The sequence below is a fragment of the Oncorhynchus nerka genome, linkage group LG15 (assembly GCF_034236695.1).
Source record: "Oncorhynchus nerka isolate Pitt River linkage group LG15, Oner_Uvic_2.0, whole genome shotgun sequence".
NCBI lineage: Eukaryota > Metazoa > Chordata > Actinopteri > Salmoniformes > Salmonidae > Oncorhynchus > Oncorhynchus nerka.
The window spans coordinates 88,888,044-88,907,077 of record NC_088410.1 but is presented as its reverse complement, the minus strand read 5'-3'; the positions used below and the strand labels follow the sequence as shown (position 1 = coordinate 88,907,077).

Sequence of the window (19,034 nt, the reverse complement as noted above, 5' to 3'; positions counted from 1 at the left end):
TAACCCAACTTTGAACCTAAATCCAATGAAATGGTAAAAAAATGGTTGATTTCATATTGAATTCACATTAGTTGAAAACTCAACCAAATGTAAATCAAAACTAAACGTTTATCTAATGTCTGTGCCTAGTGGGTAGCTAGCTAGCAGTATCTGTGCTATTTTCTTGAAGCTAAAATGTAATGAGTGTATGGACAAGAAGAAAAACTCTTAACTGTCCAACATGGTTTTGAATTGTTGCATTATTCAAGGGTGTAATGTGGTCTGGTGGCATTATTCATTCAAGAGTGCTATATGATGGAATGTTGCTTTCAATAGTTGAAGTTTGTTAAAAGCATGCTTACTGACTAGTGGCTATACTGGGATATTTACAATAAATTTGAGCTGTGGAGCAAACATGAGTGTCATGAAACCCCCAACTCTCTCTCGGGATGTGACATTCCTTTGATCATGTAAAAGTTAAAGCTGCAATAAGAAGAGGCAGATCTGTTCTAGGTGTACAATTTTTATGCTTCCCTGTCTTAAGTTTCGTTTTTGCGTCTTTTACTTTCGGTTTTGTAAAGCAGCTTCAAACAGTTGAAAATACAATATTTTTGGTTATGGAAAATATATTTCACAGTGGTTTAGCTGGTACAATGATTCTCTACACTATACTTGCTTGTTTTGTCACAAACTGGAATTAATCAAACTATTAGAATTTTAGCAACCTGAAAATGGCGGAGCGATTTCTGCATAGTGCATCATCAATGTACATTTTATGGGAATTGAAATCTCGTAGCGTTGCCTCTACTTCAACTCTTTTCAATCTGAAAAGTCTCTTAATCAGTGATGTAGTGGTAAACTCTGATCACTGGTTGCGGTAAAAAAATAAAATAAAAAAATAATGCTGCCTATACTTTTAATAATTATTCCGCAAAAGGTGGGTAAACTGTCAAGCAAAAAAGAAAGTGGATAAAATACATTTACTTCCGTTTACCCTCCACTACACCACTGTTTTTAATCTCTTGTATCTTCTTAGTGAGTTGTCCTGACCTCACTAATCAGCCTAGAAATTTCTGCCCTACAGCCTGTCCAACACAAACTGTCCCTGGAGACGCTTGAGCTCTGACAGAGAAAACAAGACAGGGTGCATGGGTGAGATCATTATTGATTCTAGTTGAAAAATAACCATTCAAAGGATAAACAAAAAATAAGACAGACAACAACAGAAGAGGTGACAATGGAAGCTAAACTATCAGAGATCTGAGAGTGCTGATCGACAGACTGGATACCAATTTTAGGAAGGACACTCAAGCAGCATTGGTGCTGTAAAACTATAATCACCAGACGGTCTGCATTTCTCTCCATCTTTCATTGTTCTTCAGTTTTCTGACCATTGATATCTCAAAAACCTGAAATCCTGAACTAGGGTGACGTGATTCATAAAATCTCCCAATACACGAATTCTTAAGAGAGATGGTACAGGGAGACGGGGTTACTGAAGATGAGAGGGAGATGGTGGCCGAGAAGCCTCGGGTAACCGAGGAGGAGGCTGCCTTGCTACAGGCCTTGGGGGGGATGACCGGGGAGGACGATGATGCCTTGCTACACTTAATCCGCTATGTCGAGGCCCGCCACGCCGTGCCCTGGGATCAGAAGACCTGCCAGGAGAAGATGACCTACTATACTTACCGCTGCTTTCTTGTCTTCCTCATCACATCTGTCATCTTCTCCCTCTTTCTGCTGTTTGAGGAGTTTATTAACAAAACATGGTGGGTGTCAAACTGGCATAAGATTAAGGTGTTTTTGTTCGACTTTGCCACATACCTGTTCACCCAGGAGGAAGGGAAGGAGATGATTGAACTGTAGGCCAATTGGACAGTATGACAACGACAAAGATGCCTAACACATCCTCATGATCACCCGAGGATCACCACACCAGAGATTATTATTTATCAGTAGGCTACTTTGCTTTGACAGAAATATTTGAAATGTGATAGATTGTTTTGTCTGTTTGGAATTCTTGTTTTTGTTTGTTTCTGATTGTGCGAAATCAACCAGATGTAATCTGAAGTCCAAGATTGTCAATTATTCAATAAACTAAACTGTGTGTATTCATAATTGGTTATTATTCTGTGGCGTGGTTTATGTTTGATAGACTCTTTTTTGGTTCCATGATATAGGTTGCCCATACCAGAGATGGAGTATTCTGGATGTGTACCAGTGCCAGTTTCACCAGAGAGGAAGAGGTGAAGGGAGAGGGTTTACCCTACCCAATAACTGTTCATGAAAATAAGACTAGGAATTGAGGATTTTTTTTATGAGGATCAATGAAAAGGGTCGAATTTGTTCAACAACAAAAAAATGTAATTGCTACATAGGCTTATTTGATTGAATACACGTTTCATAATGGTTAGGCTGTTACGTATTCACTGATATAACTTGGCACACGTGGCATTTCAGCAAAAAAAACAACCTACTTTATATCTGAGTACGCCTGTCGGTCACAAACGTAAATCTGACCTCTCATTCGCTAGAATGGTCCCATCTGCTCTGGCTTTCGACCACCTGTCTTCCATCTTTAAATACATGTATTTCCATTGTTAGGGTGGTCACTCGATTATCTTGTCAATCTAATAGATATTCTTTGGTTTCATACGAAACTAGCCTACCCCTAGTCTGAATCACACATTCCAAATAATAATTTAATTTCGTCATGGCTTGACTTATTGCTGGACAAAATGTGCTACTGCTGAAAATCATGTTCATAAAAACATGTTTTAGTCCTAGCTATGTCGCGAAGAAATTGAAAGATCCTAAAACTATCTACGGTGGTAATGTATTTTTACTGTAATGAAACAGAAGAGAGCAAGTCTCGAAACTTCGACCTCCTAGCCCGAGGTCCAGTGCACTCGTCCAAGCTGATTTTTTTTGGACGAGGCGTGATGATGGACCAATCATATCTGGGCACTACAAATTCCTCTATCTTCCGGTTCGACCCTCTTTCTCTTCCGGAAGATTCAGCGTGATCGACGTTTCGTGTCTGTACAGACTTAAAGTAAGTTAAACTATTTAATAAGTGTTAGTCCATCAAAACGGCGTCAGTATTATGTTAAGATGTTTTGATGTGCTAGTATATGATCAGAATCCATTCTGTACAACATATGTTCCACGTTAGCAAAAAAAGGCGCGTGCAAGTTTTGCTAGCTTTATAGAAGCTAATGTCAGCGTTTGCTAGCTAACTAACATGACACCATTGCATGAGCACCAATAATTACATGGAAATGGGCACAATAAAGTCCGTGTTGTCTTTTAAACTTTTTTTTATAAGTTCATTTTATTATTATAACGTTCAATGTTGTAGGACTGTTAAATGGGAGGGGGAGAGTGAATTACAATGACACAAACGCAGTGTGTAGGCCACGGAGATATTGACCGTGGCCTGTGCTAGACTGGACATATGAAATTAACGTTTTTTTTTGTGTCATAACTGGTTAATTACATCCGCAGTGTAGCCCAGTTTCATAATATTACCATCTGTCCAAACGGTTTGCCATAGTTTTGAAGTAATCGAAAAAACATATCTTATTTTAGGGCATTATTTTAGGACCTAACCAAATGGATAGGTCTAGCTCATTGATTTGGAGATCTGACGCTGTTGCTACCTCAGATTATGTCCACAGGGAGGAGCAAAAGAGCTATAAAATAGTTTTTTGCCTTAACCTCTAACCCTAGGTATAATCTATTTTTAGCTCTAGTCATTATCCGATGTACCTACATTCCTGCACAGGTGAGACAAACAGGAAGGTCTCCAATGGGGTAATGCTTTGTGTTAATTATTTGCATGTGGAAAGCAATGCAGAGACAAACAGAGGGGGAAAAGGAGAGGGAGAAGAGGTCTGAGGGTGAGCTTGAGTCTGATAAAAATGGTGGGAAAAGGGGAGATGGTAGAAAGTGTAAGCATAGGGAGCTGAAGACAGGAGGAGAAATGGAAGTGAATGAGGGTGAAGTATTGGCGGTGGTAGGTGCGGTAACGTCACCAGAGACTGAGGTATGCACCGAGGATCAGGATGAAGAGTGACAGGAGCGAAGTTTATGGACAGAGTGGACTATTGCCTTTAGGCTGATCCATTTGTGGTTTCACGGCTGGGTGAAAAAAGAGTTTGGTCATGTGGAATTGGTGAGGGTAACCAGAAGTGGTCGAGTGATAATTGATTGTTTCTGTTGGGCAGAGGAAGAATGTGCTCAACACTTCATGTACCCCCATTCGTTTTACTTCGTTCTCAAGAAAAAGGCACTAATTAAGGGAGTGATAACTGGGGTGCGGTATATATAAATGTTGAGGTCAAAGATTCCCGTGTGTGATGTTTGATGCTACGCAGACAAGGTGGTGAGAGGGGAAACAAGTCATTGTTCTTTTGAGTTTTGAAGTTGTCTTTGCCTGACAAAGTGAATTTAGGATGTAAGTGTTATCCTGTACGAGCGTATGTGCCGAATACATTAAGTGGTGATGGCATGAGGTAGGAATAAATGGTTAATTAGTGGCATAGAGGGGTGTTTTATTTTATATACTTTTGAAGTTTGTGAGTATAGTGTTAGATGTTAGGGTATTTATTTAGTACACTTTTCTTTTTCAAGTAAAGTATAAGGGAGTTGTGTCTAGTAGGTGGCGGTAATGCAATGAATTGGATGCCAGCCGTCGTTAAACCTCATAGGTTATTCTTCTATTTTAGCCTGAAACCCTAACCCTAGATATAACCTATTTTAGCCTTAACCCTAACCCTAGATAGAACCTATTTTAGCCTTAACCCTAACCCTAGATAGAACCTATTTTAGCCTTAACCCTAACCCTAGATAGAACCTATTTTAGCCTTAACCCTAACCCTAGATAGAACCTATTTTAGCCTTAACCCTAACCCTAGATAGAACCTATTTTAGCCTTAACCCTAACCCTAGATAGAACCTATTTTAGCCTTAACCCTAACCCTAGATAGAACCTATTTTAGCCTAAACCCTAACCCTAGATAGAACCTATTTTAGCCTAAACCCTAACCCTAGATAGAACCTATTTTAGCCTAAACCCTAACCCTAGATAGAACCTATTTTAGCCTTAACCCTACATATAACCAATTTTAGCCTTTAACCTTAACCCTAATTATTGGGTATGGTAGCCTATAACACCTTTAAAAATATATTTTTGTAAAAAAGGGGCGGCAGGGTAGCCTAGTGGTTAGAGCGTTGGACTAGTAACCGGAAGGTTGCAAGTTCAAACCCCCCGAGCTGACAAGGTACAAATCTGTCGTTCTGCCCCTGAACAGGCAGTTAACCCGCTGTTCCTAGGCCGTCATTGAAAATAAGAATTTGTTCTTAACTTACTTGCCTGGTTAAATAAAGGTAAAAAAAATAAATTGTACTAAAAAGCATTTTTAGTGATGTTTTTAATCAAAACCAATGCAAGCATTTTGCTATTTTATGAAATTTCTTATTGCAAGGCAGAACACTTGATAATCGAGCCTCATTTTATTTTTCAAATGTGGTTTGAACTGTGTGACTTAGTAACCTATATGTGAAAGTCCAGCAATTGTCTGGGATAGGTGGGGCAGGTTTGAGACTGATCTCAGGAATTAATAAGAAAAATACACTATTTCTCAGTTACTTCATCAATGTCTTTATGTGAATTAATAACTTTTAATTGCTAAATATTTCCAATAGATGGCAACATTAAGACCACGAATCATCAATTATAGGCTGTAGCAGCAATATAATTGACATAAAATAGCATGCAACCAAAGACTATGTTCCATGATTTTCTAAAATGGCCACTCATTAGTTTACAGGTTGCTATTTATCTCATATTAGGTCTGTGTTGCTTTTGGGGGAGAAAAAAATAGACTACAGCAGGTATTGAACCCTGGCCAAATAATCACTAGACGGGTGCACATACTTCAACCCTAGTAGACATGTATTATAAAAAGCTCTGTTAGTGTATCATATTATGAGTGAGAAGACAAGTGTTTCTTCCAGCTCGTCAATAAATTACATCATGCAACCCTTGTGGTTGCATTACCTCAACATGCCCCTCGATTGCGAGAGAAGTCCGAGTGCTCGCTGCTGCCTAGGGCACAAGCTTTTGGCAGGACTTTGTTGAATTGCTGGGGCAGTGCTGGTTGATGAATTTGACAATGAATGTACTAGGGAAAATATGTTTTGTTGACCAGAGGTGACTGAATTAATTTTCAGTCTTATTGATAAAAGTTATAGTAATGAAGTATATTTTCAGAACATGAGCATAAAAACAAGTAGTAATAACATGAATCGTCATTATATTACTTCACAGTAATCTGTTAAATGCATGTTCAGTCCTTCCTCTTGTGTTAGAAGTGTGGAAAGAGACAGAAAAATGCACGCGCAGGAGTTTTCCTGTGAGGGAGAACCAATCTTCTGAAATTTCTTTTGTGGTCTTATGCTGACATCTATTGGAATTATTTAGTAATTGCGCTAGTAATGAATAAATTGTATATCCTTACCAAACTAGTAATTACTCAGAATTGCAAAATATAACATTTTCTAGTTAATTTTATCACTTAAAACATTAGTTATTTAAACCATAGCAATGAAACGGACATAAACACTATACATTTAGATATATAAAACTTTATTTAGATGGGTGACATCTGCAAAAGTAACACCCCCTTAAATAAACACAGACATTAAAAATGTGCTTTTTAAAAAATATAATAAATCCGGTAGCCCTCAAAAGAGTGTGCTGCCTGCCATCAGAGGAGTCTATCTGCCTGCCTGCCTGTGAATAATGAAAAGTTAATAAATCATTGCCACGCTTTCACATAAAGGCCTAGTTTGCATTTTGGTCTTTAGTGACAAAGGTTAAGTGCCTTGCTCAAGAGTACATTGACAGATTAACCAAGTCTGTTCGGGGATTCAAACTAGCCACCTTTCGGTTACTGGCCAACGCTCTTAACCACTAAGATGGTTAATGGTAGTAGATAAATGGTGAACTGGTTAAGAAAATAGGGGTATGTATGTCTATTTTGCAAAATATCTCACAATGTGTGCATTTACATTTTTTTCATGTTGGATACCATTTTTTAATCAGGACAATCTCCTCTTTGTAATAATGTAAGTCTGGGCAGTGAGCTCGGTTGTCATCGATCACTAGAAAATAAATAGTCAGAAGCCACTTGTCTCAATTTTTAAATTTTTTTTATGTCCATTATTTTATCATTAACTTTCAAATTTGTAGGACCGTTAAAGGGGGGAAAGTGAATGTTACAATGACACAAACACATTGTGTAGCTCACTGAGATATTGACCTTGGCCTGCGCCAAACCTGAAGTCTGGCAGAACAGTAGTGTTCCTCTTGATATGGGAAAATTACATTTTTGCGTGTAGTGACGCTGTTGGGATTAATTTGTCGATCTATGCAAAAAAATAAACCTTTTTGGATTATAAGATATCAAGAACAGTAAATAGCATGTATGTTTTTTTCTTAGCTCCCCTTTGTTCACAGAACAGCATGGGATTTCTGTTTTAGACACGGTAAAGTTCAGAATACACAATAATTGAAGTTGAGGTAATTTTAATGAAATGACACATGTAAAAAAAAATATATATATATATGAAATAATTATAGTCGTTAACTAATTTGGCTACTCCTATCCTGATATAGACCTGGATCGATCCAGTATGAATATCCAGAATGCATTTCAAGTAGGCCAATATAACAGTTATATTTTCTTTCTCCTCCATCCTCCTGCTTGCAGAATGCGTTACGTGTCCGCTTACCTCCTGGCTGTGCTCGGTGGCAACACCAGCCCCTCCTCCAAAGATATCAAGACCATTTTGGGGAGTGTAGGAATCGAGGCCGAAGATGAGCGCCTAGACAAGGTATGCCTCCATTTGGGGTGATGCTGTCTTGTATTTTGAGAAGATGAACTGAGTTACTTTTGTGTACTTTTGACACTATTGCAGGACAGAGGCCTTGGTTTACATAGTAACTGGTGACAATAAGAACCTGGATTTGTCTCCACAGGTTGTCAAGGAATTGAATGGAAAAGATATCAATGAAGTCATGAACTCTGGTGAGGCATTGTCCTTATGTCTTTGTTTTATCTCATGAATACATACACAATTATGCCACATTTACACTATATGGCCAACCCAAACGGTACTGTTGGCTGTTCTGTATTATGTCATGTTTGTGTGGACCCCAGGAAGAGTAGCGGCTGCTTTTGCAACAGCTAATGGGGATCCTAATAAAATACCCCAAATTCCAGTACAGCTTGGTTTGGCACCATCGTGTGAATCAGACTTTGGTCTGTAGATTGCATATCGGTGCAAATGTTGTCAAATTACCAGTCACTGTACAATCTAAAGGACCTGTCAATGAATTACTCTGTTGCTCTTTGCAGGTCTCTCTAAATTGGCCTCCGTGCCAGCAGGTGGTGCTGTGGCGGCTCCTGCTGCTGCTGGGTCTGCTGCAGCTGGTGTTTCTCCTACTGCTGGTAAGCCATCATAGTAGGGAGTCATTCATTTCAACAGACTGAAACACGTTTATTTGAAATTAATTTCATGAAGACACATTTCAAGGAAAACGCTTGATATTTTAAATGCGCTTTGATTATATATATGTATTTTTGGAAATGGTCCATGTGTTTTGGGGATAGGCTCCCAAATATGAAACTAACATATGTTTGTGTCTTTGTAGCGGAAGAGAAAAAGGAGGAGAAAGAGGAATCTGAAGAGGGATCTGATGATGACATGGGATTTGGACTCTTTGATTAAGCTTCCTTCCGTTAGAGGTTGAAAAACCAATAATAAAATGGAAATGGTTAGAAGAAAGCCACTTGTCTTTTTTTGTTTACATGTTTATCATTAACGTTCAATTTTGTAGGACCGTTAAAGGGGGGGAAAGTGAATGTTACAATGACACAAACATATTGTGTAGCTCACTGAGATATTGACCTTGGCCGGCGCCAAACCTGAAGTCTGGCAGAACAGTAGTGTTCCTTTTGGCAGCGACCACATTATTTTTATATGGGAGAATGTATTTTGCGTGCAGTGGCTCTGTTGGGATTAATGTGTCGATCTATGCAACAACAAAAAAAGAAACCTTGTTGGATTATAAGATATGAAGAACAGTAAACCCCTGGTATGCTTACATTGTTTTTCTTACCTCCCTTTTGTTCACAGAATAGCATGGGATTTATGTTTTAGATACGGTGAAGTTTAGAATCAACAATACTTGAGGTAATTGTAACGACTATTGTGTGTGTGCTTTTTGAGGTAGTCTCAACTGCGTGTTTATTTGGACGGTGAAGCTAAACCTTTTAATTTGACTCTATACTCCAGCATTTTGGAATCGAGATCAAATGTTTGAGGTGACAGAACAGAATGTCACGTTATATTTGAGGGTATTGTCATACCTCTGTTTCAGCATTTGGAAATGAAAGCACTTTACGTGTATATGGGGGCGGCAGGTAGCCTAGTGGTTAGAGCGTTGGACTAGTAACCAGAAGTTTGCAAGATCAAAGCTGACAAGGTAAAAATCTGTCGTTATGCCCGTCGTTAACCCACTGTTCCTAGGCCGTCATTGAAAATCAGAATTTGTTCTTAACTGACATGTCTAGTTAAAGGTAAAATATATATAGTCCCCCCCCCCCCATTTGAAGGTGTCAAGTATTTGGATGAATATACACTGAACAAAAATATAAATGCAAGAAGCTGCAATAAAGAATCCCAGGCCTTTTCCATATGCACAAAAGCTTATTTCTCATTCTGTGCACAAATTAGTTTACATCTGTTAGTGAGCATTTCTCTTTTGCCAAGATGCTACACCTGGAAGCTGATTAAACAATATGATCATTGCACAGGTGCACCTTGTGCTGGGGACAATACAAGACCACTTTAAAATGTGCCGTTTTGTCACACAAACAAATGCCACAGTGGTCTTAAGTTTTGAGGGAGTGTGCAATTGGCATGCTGACTGCAGGAATGTCCACCTGAGCTCGTGCCAGATAATTTAATGTTAATTTCTCTACCATAAACTGCTTCCCAAGTCGGTTTACACACAGACCATGTGGAACCACGCCAGCCCAGAACTTCCACATCCGGCTTCACCTGCGTGATCGTCTGAGGGGAGGTGGGGGGCACAACAATCTGAAACACAACCAAAACTACTCTAACTCTGCTTAGTGTGCTGCATACAGCTCCATGCAGATCAAGTCCCCATCTGACTCCTGTATTCCACCTGTATTATATTTTGCTGTATTTGGCATCTTTAACAATATCTAAGGGGGACGAGAAATGGTCTACTGCCATTCATCTAGAAGAAAAAGAAACGAGGTGCTGGCTAGCGGAGTAGAAACTCAGATGCAAAAATTTTAATACCAACGTTCGACAGCCAAGCTGTCTTCATCAGGGTATAATAATTCATGACACAGCAGTGACATCTTGTGGATAAATTGATTACAATATTTAATTTAGTACACATTTTCTCTCGGGTGGTTGAAAATGGCATCTTTACAGACAATACCACTTACAAATACATTTTTTTCCAGAATATCTACTCAAAGGCTAAAAAATAAATACATAAATATGAAACTGTTGCCAGGGAATTTCAAGTCATGGTGTCCACTAAAAATAGTTTCACCTTGCAACATTGCATAGTCTGGCAGTCCAAACAGTGCCTGGTCAAATATCCCTGTCCAGTGTCCACTCCACACTGTGCTGGTTGGGGGAGGAACTCGACCCCTTTTCCCCTGCTCCTACTTCTCTCCTTGTGCCTGTATCTATCTCCCTGGAAAATGAAATATGCTAATAACAGAGGCAAGTGTTACCCTTAACTGCATGCATGACACAAAAGTGTGAATTGTTTTTTTGTTTTTTCTTAACTAGTTTGCTTTGAAATGTTTAGGTACACTGTACACTATAAGAGCTTTGTGGACGGGATCCCTTTGACTTGAAGACAAATGACCTCATCGCTCTGTGTAAAGAGGTTCATAGTGGACTGATGATAGCTGTAGTTATTACAATGTATAATTAGACCAGAGTCAAAAGTTCAACCAAAGTATAATGTGTTGCAGATATGAAGCACCCTCTAGTAAGGATGAGAAACGTTCATTCCCAGTCCTCTCTGGGGAGTGACACCGACTCGCAGCCTGTCCTGAAAGAAGAGGAGGAAGAGGAGGTAACACTAGAGGAGGAGAAAGAGACGGAAGAGGAGAAAGAAGGGGACGTATTGACGGACTTAGAGCTGGATCCTGAGTTGCCTGAGGAGTATTCCCATGGCCTGGAGGACCTGAGGTGGAACCTGAGCTCTCTAGAGAAGGCTGTATATCTCAGCCTGCCACCGTGGGTCCAGAGAGGTATGCATGACACCACATCACCATGTCATGCCACTGATGTGTTGTTAGTGGGCAATTAGCCACAACTTCAGCTGTCCCTTAACCGTGAAGCCATGTCCAGATGGGTGAGACAATTATAAACGTTGCTCAATAGTAAAACACAAAACATTTATCTCTCATGTTCAAGTTTTGTTTTATGGTTCCTTCACCTTTGACAGCCAAGATTGTTAAAATATCATTATATGTTATGTTTTATTTGACAGAGATTCACCACTGAGACCAGGGTCTCTTTCGCAAGGGAGCCCTGCACATACAATTCATAGACAAAATCAAATCAAAATCAGATAGGACAAAAACAAAATAAAATATAGCTCAACAAACAAACAATCAAGAAAAACAGCTACATTCCTCAAATTAGTACCCAAATCAATATTTTAAATTGCCCAAGCAGCATCAGAGCATCTAATTGCAGTGTACTTTAGGATTTACCTAATTTGGGGGAGATCTGAGGAACCTCAAGAGTTAACCAACCCTGTGAGCGGGTTTGGTATGTAATGTTTTTTTATACTATAACAACAAAGTAGGGAAGTTGGAAGCTTGTGTAGTAGAGCTTTGTAATTAATTGATCAGCGACACTTTAATGGAAACCAGCCAACCTTTTGATACAGTTGTGGTTGTGCTTGTTTTGTCTTCTGTTTCAGCATTGCTGTGCAACCTCATGGCTAAATGTGGTGTAAACAACTCATTCTTCCCAGCCCGTCTGCTGTCCTACCTGCTGCTGCCCTACATACTGCCAGCCTCTATCTTTCTCCATGTCAACTACAGGTGATGCTCGATACTAGCGTCTATACAAACAACCATATTGAATTTATCAAAAGAACAAAGAAAACAAGTCAAGTTACCCCACTGACTATAAAATGTCCATCAATCAAAACATGATAGCATAGTTACTATGACTAACACCATTAAAATAAGCAGAGTTATGTAAACTTCCATAGACAATTCATAGACATTTCCAGCGATTTCTAAGGGTAAACATAGCTGTGAACTGATAGTGTTTACAGTCCACATTCTGTACAGTCTACCCCTTGGTTACATACTGTAACTATGGCTCGTTCTGTCATGCTTGTGTTCATACCATATTACCATTTGTACATTTGTGTCTGTATGTTTTTCTTTGCTTCAACTTGTGTGTACATGGACTTTACATCCCCCAGGGTGCTGTGTTGGCTCCGCCAAGTCCCAGGGAAGTGGCTGTGGCCGGGTGTGGAAATGGCTGTGCCATTCCTTCTAAAGCTCTCTCACCCCAGGAAGAACCTCATGCACAGGTGAGACGTGACTGTCAGATCATATCAGCTGTAAGTCAGCGATCCCAGTTACTGGAAATCATGTGCCACACAAACACCATGGTGTTATTGGCAAGAGCCTCCCCATCAGGTTAGAATTGTTTGAGTCACCATTTGTTATTTCAACATACTGTCTGAAATCAACGTGGTTGGTGAATCATATTTCAATAGAATTTCTTATCAGGTTAATCCTGACATCAACAAACTTGACTACAGGGTTGCTACGTGTGGTTCATTTTAAACTGTGGGCAATTATGTATCAATCAAAATTGAATGTTGATCTGCTATTGCCCGGTGGGTAGCTCCTGTCTGTTAGACATGTTTGTTTTAATCTCTCTTCTACCAAGTACTTTTCCATAACAATTTCTGTCAGGCTAGTGCAGCCAGTGCTCTCTTACACTCTGTTTTGTGATGCTTTTAGGTTGTGGCCCTCTGGTCCTGTCAGATTTTGGCCCGGTGGTCCTGCCAGGTTGTGGCCCTGCAATCCTATCAGGTTGTGGCCCTGCAATCCTATCAGGTTGTGGCCCTACAATCCTGTCAGGTTGTGGCCCTGCAATCTTATCAGATTCTGGCCCCTATGCTTTCTGGCATCTGCCAAAGAAACACATACACAGTTTAAGAGTGCAGAGGATCCTCCTCCACAGCAGCGCCGTCGCTCTGTCCTGCGGTTCCAGCTGTCCACCACCAGCACCCATTACACAACCGAGACCCCCAACACCCCAACCGAGAGCCACCTTGATCCCCTGGGCTTCTCCCTCCTCTTCAACCTGGAACTAGCGATGGACAACCAGCCCAATCAGCCCAACCACCAGTCTCTACTCCACCAAAGCGAGAGGCTGCTGCCACTGGAGTATGGCCCCTGCATAAAGGAAGAGGCCCTGGCCTCCCCACACATCTCCCACATGGGGGTGGAGGAAGAGGAGGAGAGGATGTCTCAGGGAGGGGATGAGGTGGAGGAAGGGTTAGCTCTCCTCCGCAGGCTTCCTGTGGAGTGTGCCAATACTGGCTACTAATGTTGGCTGACTTTAGGGTCAGGAGTTTTTCCCTGATCGGGTCACATGGTTGGGAATGTGATTTTCTCAGCAAATGAATAGCAGACCTAAGTCTGCCTGTATCCAATTCACAACTAGTTTGTACTTTGAAGTATAATGTATGTTGAACCCGATTAGTGAAGTTGACTCTCATGTGCCGCATGAGGCAGTAAGCACAAAAGCTCTCTTTCTGCTACGCACTTCCATTCTCACTCCAGGATTGACAATGACTGGAAGGAATGATGATTAGGGTAGAGTCCCTCTTAGTCACGTCACATAGTCAAAATAATTCCCTCATGTCCCTTATCAGCTGACTTCCAGGTAAAGTAGTACTTATATTATATTAGATGTATTTTATGAAATTGTATATGCAGCGCTTGAAAGAGACACTGGTCTCAATGGTGAATCCCTGATTAAATAAAGGTAAATAATGTCCACAGGACATGTATTACACCTCAACTAGTTTAATCAGATTACGTTCAGGTATTTGATCGTGGGTATTGTTCATCAAGTGAGTGGCAGTCCTATGAGTGGGGGGCTACCCGGCAGAGATGAAAATATCATCTTGAACGGAAAACTCCATTCACCCACTGGCAGTAGGAATTTACAGCCTTGGGCACAAGAAAGGCAGCAAATAGCAAGCAGGACATTTTTTCCTATCTGGTTACTATCAGTGTTTGATAGGATCCTAATAAACACCATTAATTTGTTAAGCTGACTAGTAATACCTTTGGATTGAGACAATGTTAAGCCTTTTCACCTTGACCAACTGTTTTGCTGAGGTTGAGTGGAACTTAGTTCATTTAAATAAAAGTAATTAACAAATGAAAAGGCTGTGTCTTTCTCTTTCTTACTCAAAGCTCTGGCAGTTACAAGAATTCAGCTCTCTATCGAAGGACAGTTTGGCCATTATCTAACCAAAGTCAAATGTTGATACTGTATCAACCATGGTACCATCAAATAATGCATTTCAATCAGTAGAAGTGGTGCTTTTTAACAAAAACATAATTTATTCATGTAACAAATAGTGTGAATGCCAGCATACACATCTATATACATGTCATATTGTTCATCAGCAGTTGTTCATCCTTAGACTGGAAAGCAAAACAGGTAAACAATGATGAAACTAAAGGATTGCACTGCCAATAACAATAATAGTTCATAAAAAAAGTTAACAGAAGTATGCTGCGGTTTTCATGTAAAGTGCAGGACATTGCATTGCATTATTACATAGCCAGATAAAGGTTTGTAAAGTGCAGGACATTGCATTGCATTATTACATAGCCAGATAAAGGTTTGTAAAGTGCAGGACATTGCATTGCATTATTACATAGCCAGATAAAGGTTTGTAAAGTGCAGGACATTGCATTGCATTATTACATAGCCAGATAAAGGTTTGTAAAGTGCAGGACATTGCATTGCATTATTACATAGCCAGATAAAGTTGTGTAAAGTGCAGGACATTGCATTGCATTATTACATAGACAGATAAAGGTTTGTAAAGTGCATTCTAAAAAATCTGTAAAACATTGATATTGCAGAAATAATATATACCATTTAGCAGAGGCTTTTATCCAAAGTGACTTACAGTCATGCGTGTTTACATTTCACATATGGGTGTCTCCAGTGGGAACTGACACTTGGTGTTACAAGCATCATGCACTAACAACTGAGCCACACAGGACCACAGTATTAGAGAAAATATATTTCTACCATCTGGAAATATTGCTACATAAATAGTTTGGATCAATAGCTTGGTTTTCTTATTTTGTCACGTGTCATGAGTAGAATCCCCAGAAACAATGCATTACTCTAGGGTTACTGTAGGGGCGTGTTTCTTAGTCCTGGTTCTGAGGACTCAAAAGGGGTGCACATTTGAGTTTTTACCCTAGCACTGCACACATCATGCCACTAATCAACTCATCATCAAACCTTTGATTAGTGGAATCAGGTGTGTATTGCTAGGGCAAAACCAAAAATGTGCACCCTTTTGAGTTCACAGAACCAGGATTAAGATACCCTGCTGTGGGGAAATAACCAATGAACCTGTACATGCAGTTACAGTAGGCTACATAGTACTTACTATCACTAATTCAGATAAGTAAATACAGACTGCACCACAAGTGGTAAGAAGTGGATATATTTTACTTACTAACCTGTACACATGGTAGTTATTTAGATGACCTAGTGTAAATTTACTGGTACAAGGACTACCATAAGTGGTGTTCCCTAGGTGACCTGCCTCTGGGTTTTATTTGTTTCCCATGGAACACTTGATGTGTTATTACAGTACTGAGTATGTTTACTTTCCCCTGCACTAGTTGGTCTCATTTGCATGTGGTGGTGCATCAACGATTAGGACCATCCTGGTGATGCAGCGTCTGATCTGGATTAACCTGCGAAGCAACATAAATACCATTAGAAACATGTGTGATCTTCCTTGATTCACCTGCTAACAGCACTGTGGTTAAACGGTACAACACAGCTTTTAACTTGTGTGTTCCTGTGTCATAATCCCTTCTATTTTAGTTTATACCACATGAGGCTGCTGAGGGGAGAACGGCTCATAATAACGTCTGGAACGGAGCAAATGGAATGGCATCAAACACCTGGAAACCATGTGTTTGATGCATTTGATACCATTCCACTCCAGTCATTACCGCGAGCCCATTCTCCCCAAATAAAGTGCCACCAGCCTCCTGTGATTTACACATAATTACATGCATTTGAATTAAAAGATAAAACAGGGATTGACTCTTGCCTCTGGTGTCTGGGTGAAGCGGTCCTCTAAGTAGCGGTTGCCCAGGCCCATGATGTGTCCTGTGGATTGTCTGGAGAGACAGGCCACCCTGGCTGTGAAGTCCAGAGTGAAGGCCAGCTTGACCAGCTCCGGGGCGTTGACGGGCCCGGGCCCAACAGTGTGTGGTGTCTGGCGGCTCTGGCCTGTAGGGGTCTCTGTCTCCACGTACGTATCAGCCAACTGCTGGAAGGTACTGTAGGACAGCTTCTGGAAGAATGCGCTCAGGCTGGGGTTCTCCTTCAGCTATGGAGAGAGCAGGACATACTTTCATGAGTGACCATAGAATAATATATTATTATCCATGAGGAAATAGCAAGTTTAACCTGAAATCCAGACCAGTTTTGTGGTAACATTCCACTCCTTGTACTCTGTGCCATTTACCAAACCTGTTTGGCATAGGATACTGTGTACAAGGGGTGGAATGTTAGCACAAACAGACTGGTACCCAGGCTATAGCAAGCTATCCTGGATGTGAAAGAAGCATTGAGTGTCAAAGATAGACTTTGTATTAAGTTTCTCACATACATTATTTTTTTGTTGTAGTTTATGAACACAAACCTTGTTATCAATGACGTCTCCTTGCTGCTTCATCAGAACAATGATCCTTTTGATGACGTCCTCTGTAAGAAATGGATAGAAAGGGTCAATAGAAGTCTACACAGTTGTAACAGATGTGTGATGTGCTGTGGCCTTTACAGCTTTATATATAGAATGATTGGGATGCTATTGAATGTGCAATTTCTATTATGATTAGATAAGACATCAATACACATGAGAACATTGCATGATGATAGGCTACTTACCATCTGTAGAAGCTGTGTCTGTCTCTTTCTCCTCAGACACAATCTTCTCCAGCTCTTCTGACACTTTCTCATAGTACGAGTCTGTAAGCACCACACTCACAACCGCTGTAGAGAGTAACAAGTAACATAGTGTTTTTTTCATGCAATAACTCTCTAATAACAGGACTACCAACTAACTTTCTAACAACTGGACTACCAACTAATAACAGGGCTACCAACTAATAACAGGGCTATCAACTAACTCTCTAAAAACAGGACAACCAACTAGGGCCCAATTTCCCAAAACACAGTTAAACTAAGATTATCCACAAAATCCTGTTTGAACAAAAGGACCATAACAAGAAAAACAGTACTGTGTGAAATGTTTGGGTGCCATGCCCGCTCAAACCTACATTCAACTCCAGTTATTTCTGTAGTGTTGGCCCTGTTCCGAGCCGATGATCTCCTCACAGACCCTCTGAAGCTGTCACTCTTTATTTTTCTCAGAGGTCTCCTCATGGAGCGCCATTGCTTTTTTATGGATTTGTTTCCTTGCGACTGTCCACCAGTCTCTGTACCAGACTCATGCTCATCTTTCTGGTCACCCCCCTTCTTCGAGAAGAAACCCAGAAAACTTTTCCAGAGAGAGGGCCTTTTGGTCCTCTTCTTTCCCTCTTTAGACTTATTCTCCAGTTCAGTAGACGCATCAATCTCAGGAATATCAGCAGGCCCTGGGATTTCTACAGGAGCCACATTTGGTATAACAAAGCCCTCGTCGGGTGGTGTGCTGGTGGCATCGCCATCGTCAAGTTTGCTGGACCCTAAGGTGACCAAGGAGTCAATAGAATGCCGGTGGACTCTTCTGCGTTTCTCTGACAGTGTCACCCACTTCCGAGGCTTTGTTGGTGACCTCTGGTCCTCACATGTCCCGTCACTTAAACTGATGCTGCGCTTCACATACACTTCCAAGAGGTGACTGGTGTCCTTGCGGCCAAGAGAGAGCAGCTGGGCCTGTTTGGGCATCTTCTTTTCTGCAACCTCCATGATAGAAATCTACAATAGATAATGCCAAAATTAGATACATTTTTTAAATGACCGTAAAGATGTATTTCTTTCAACATTATGATATGTCACAATTGTATTGGATATGTTGTTCTGGTTTCACTTGTAATATAGCCTAAAGTAAAGTTTTCGTTTACATTTTCTGAACGATTAAAACACAGCATTGGGTGCCCAAAAAATTGCCTAACAGTTCTCTCTGGTCGTGGTATTTCACCCAATGCTGATCTTAGTTCTTCCTGAACATTAACAGTAGCCTACCATTACCACTTCAATTTCCCATGTGAATACGTCAGTCGACAACATGAAATATAATAGGATATCATACAGTAGGCTACTCACTTTTTCACTAACTGTCTTGCTGTTCCCTTCCCGATAAATGTGTTGATTTCGACGTGTTGACTAGGTGAGATATCCTACCCAAAAATGACCTCTTCAACAAAAACCTGGTTCAGGATATGTAATGACGCGTTGGTTTACGCCTCCTCCTTTACCAACAGCCTATCACCACCCTTCGTGCAGCGCGCGGGGGTGAAGTGAAGCAGGTAAGGAGAAGCCTACAGTCAATGCGTCATATGATTTCTCCTCAACGGTACTTTAGGGCTTGTTTACGGTTTCGGTGTTGTCCTGCTCGTGCCACAAGGGGAAATTACGGTATTGGTTTTAGTTAACCTGAA

At 40.5% G+C, this 19,034-nt stretch overlaps 3 protein-coding genes across 3 annotated transcripts; 2 read left to right on the top strand and 1 right to left on the bottom strand.

The window, feature by feature from the left end:
- Positions 1-2,924: 2,924 nt before the first annotated feature.
- LOC115143486 (large ribosomal subunit protein P2-like) lies at positions 2,925-8,835 on the top strand. The gene is made up of 5 exons (XM_029683955.2): positions 2,925-3,034; positions 7,758-7,881; positions 8,027-8,075; positions 8,406-8,498; positions 8,702-8,835. The coding sequence occupies exons 2-5, from the start codon at positions 7,759-7,761 to the stop codon at positions 8,776-8,778; spliced, it is 342 nt and encodes a 113-aa protein (XP_029539815.1). The 5' UTR covers positions 2,925-3,034; position 7,758; the 3' UTR covers positions 8,779-8,835.
- Positions 8,836-8,932: 97 nt separating this feature from the next.
- LOC115143781 (uncharacterized) lies at positions 8,933-14,547 on the top strand. The gene is made up of 5 exons (XM_029684259.2): positions 8,933-10,821; positions 11,079-11,360; positions 12,041-12,164; positions 12,557-12,667; positions 13,107-14,547. The coding sequence occupies exons 1-5, from the start codon at positions 10,620-10,622 to the stop codon at positions 13,696-13,698; spliced, it is 1,311 nt and encodes a 436-aa protein (XP_029540119.1). The 5' UTR covers positions 8,933-10,619; the 3' UTR covers positions 13,699-14,547.
- Positions 14,548-14,703: 156 nt separating this feature from the next.
- Positions 14,704-18,825, bottom strand: LOC115143780 (uncharacterized). Its single transcript, XM_029684258.2, has 6 exons — positions 18,700-18,825; positions 17,712-18,351; positions 17,320-17,424; positions 17,075-17,136; positions 16,478-16,759; positions 14,704-16,112 (listed from the first exon to the last, which is right to left on the bottom strand). The coding sequence occupies exons 2-6, from the start codon at positions 18,340-18,342 to the stop codon at positions 16,065-16,067; spliced, it is 1,128 nt and encodes a 375-aa protein (XP_029540118.1). The 5' UTR covers positions 18,343-18,351; positions 18,700-18,825; the 3' UTR covers positions 14,704-16,064.
- Between the last annotated feature and the right edge of the window lie 209 nt (positions 18,826-19,034).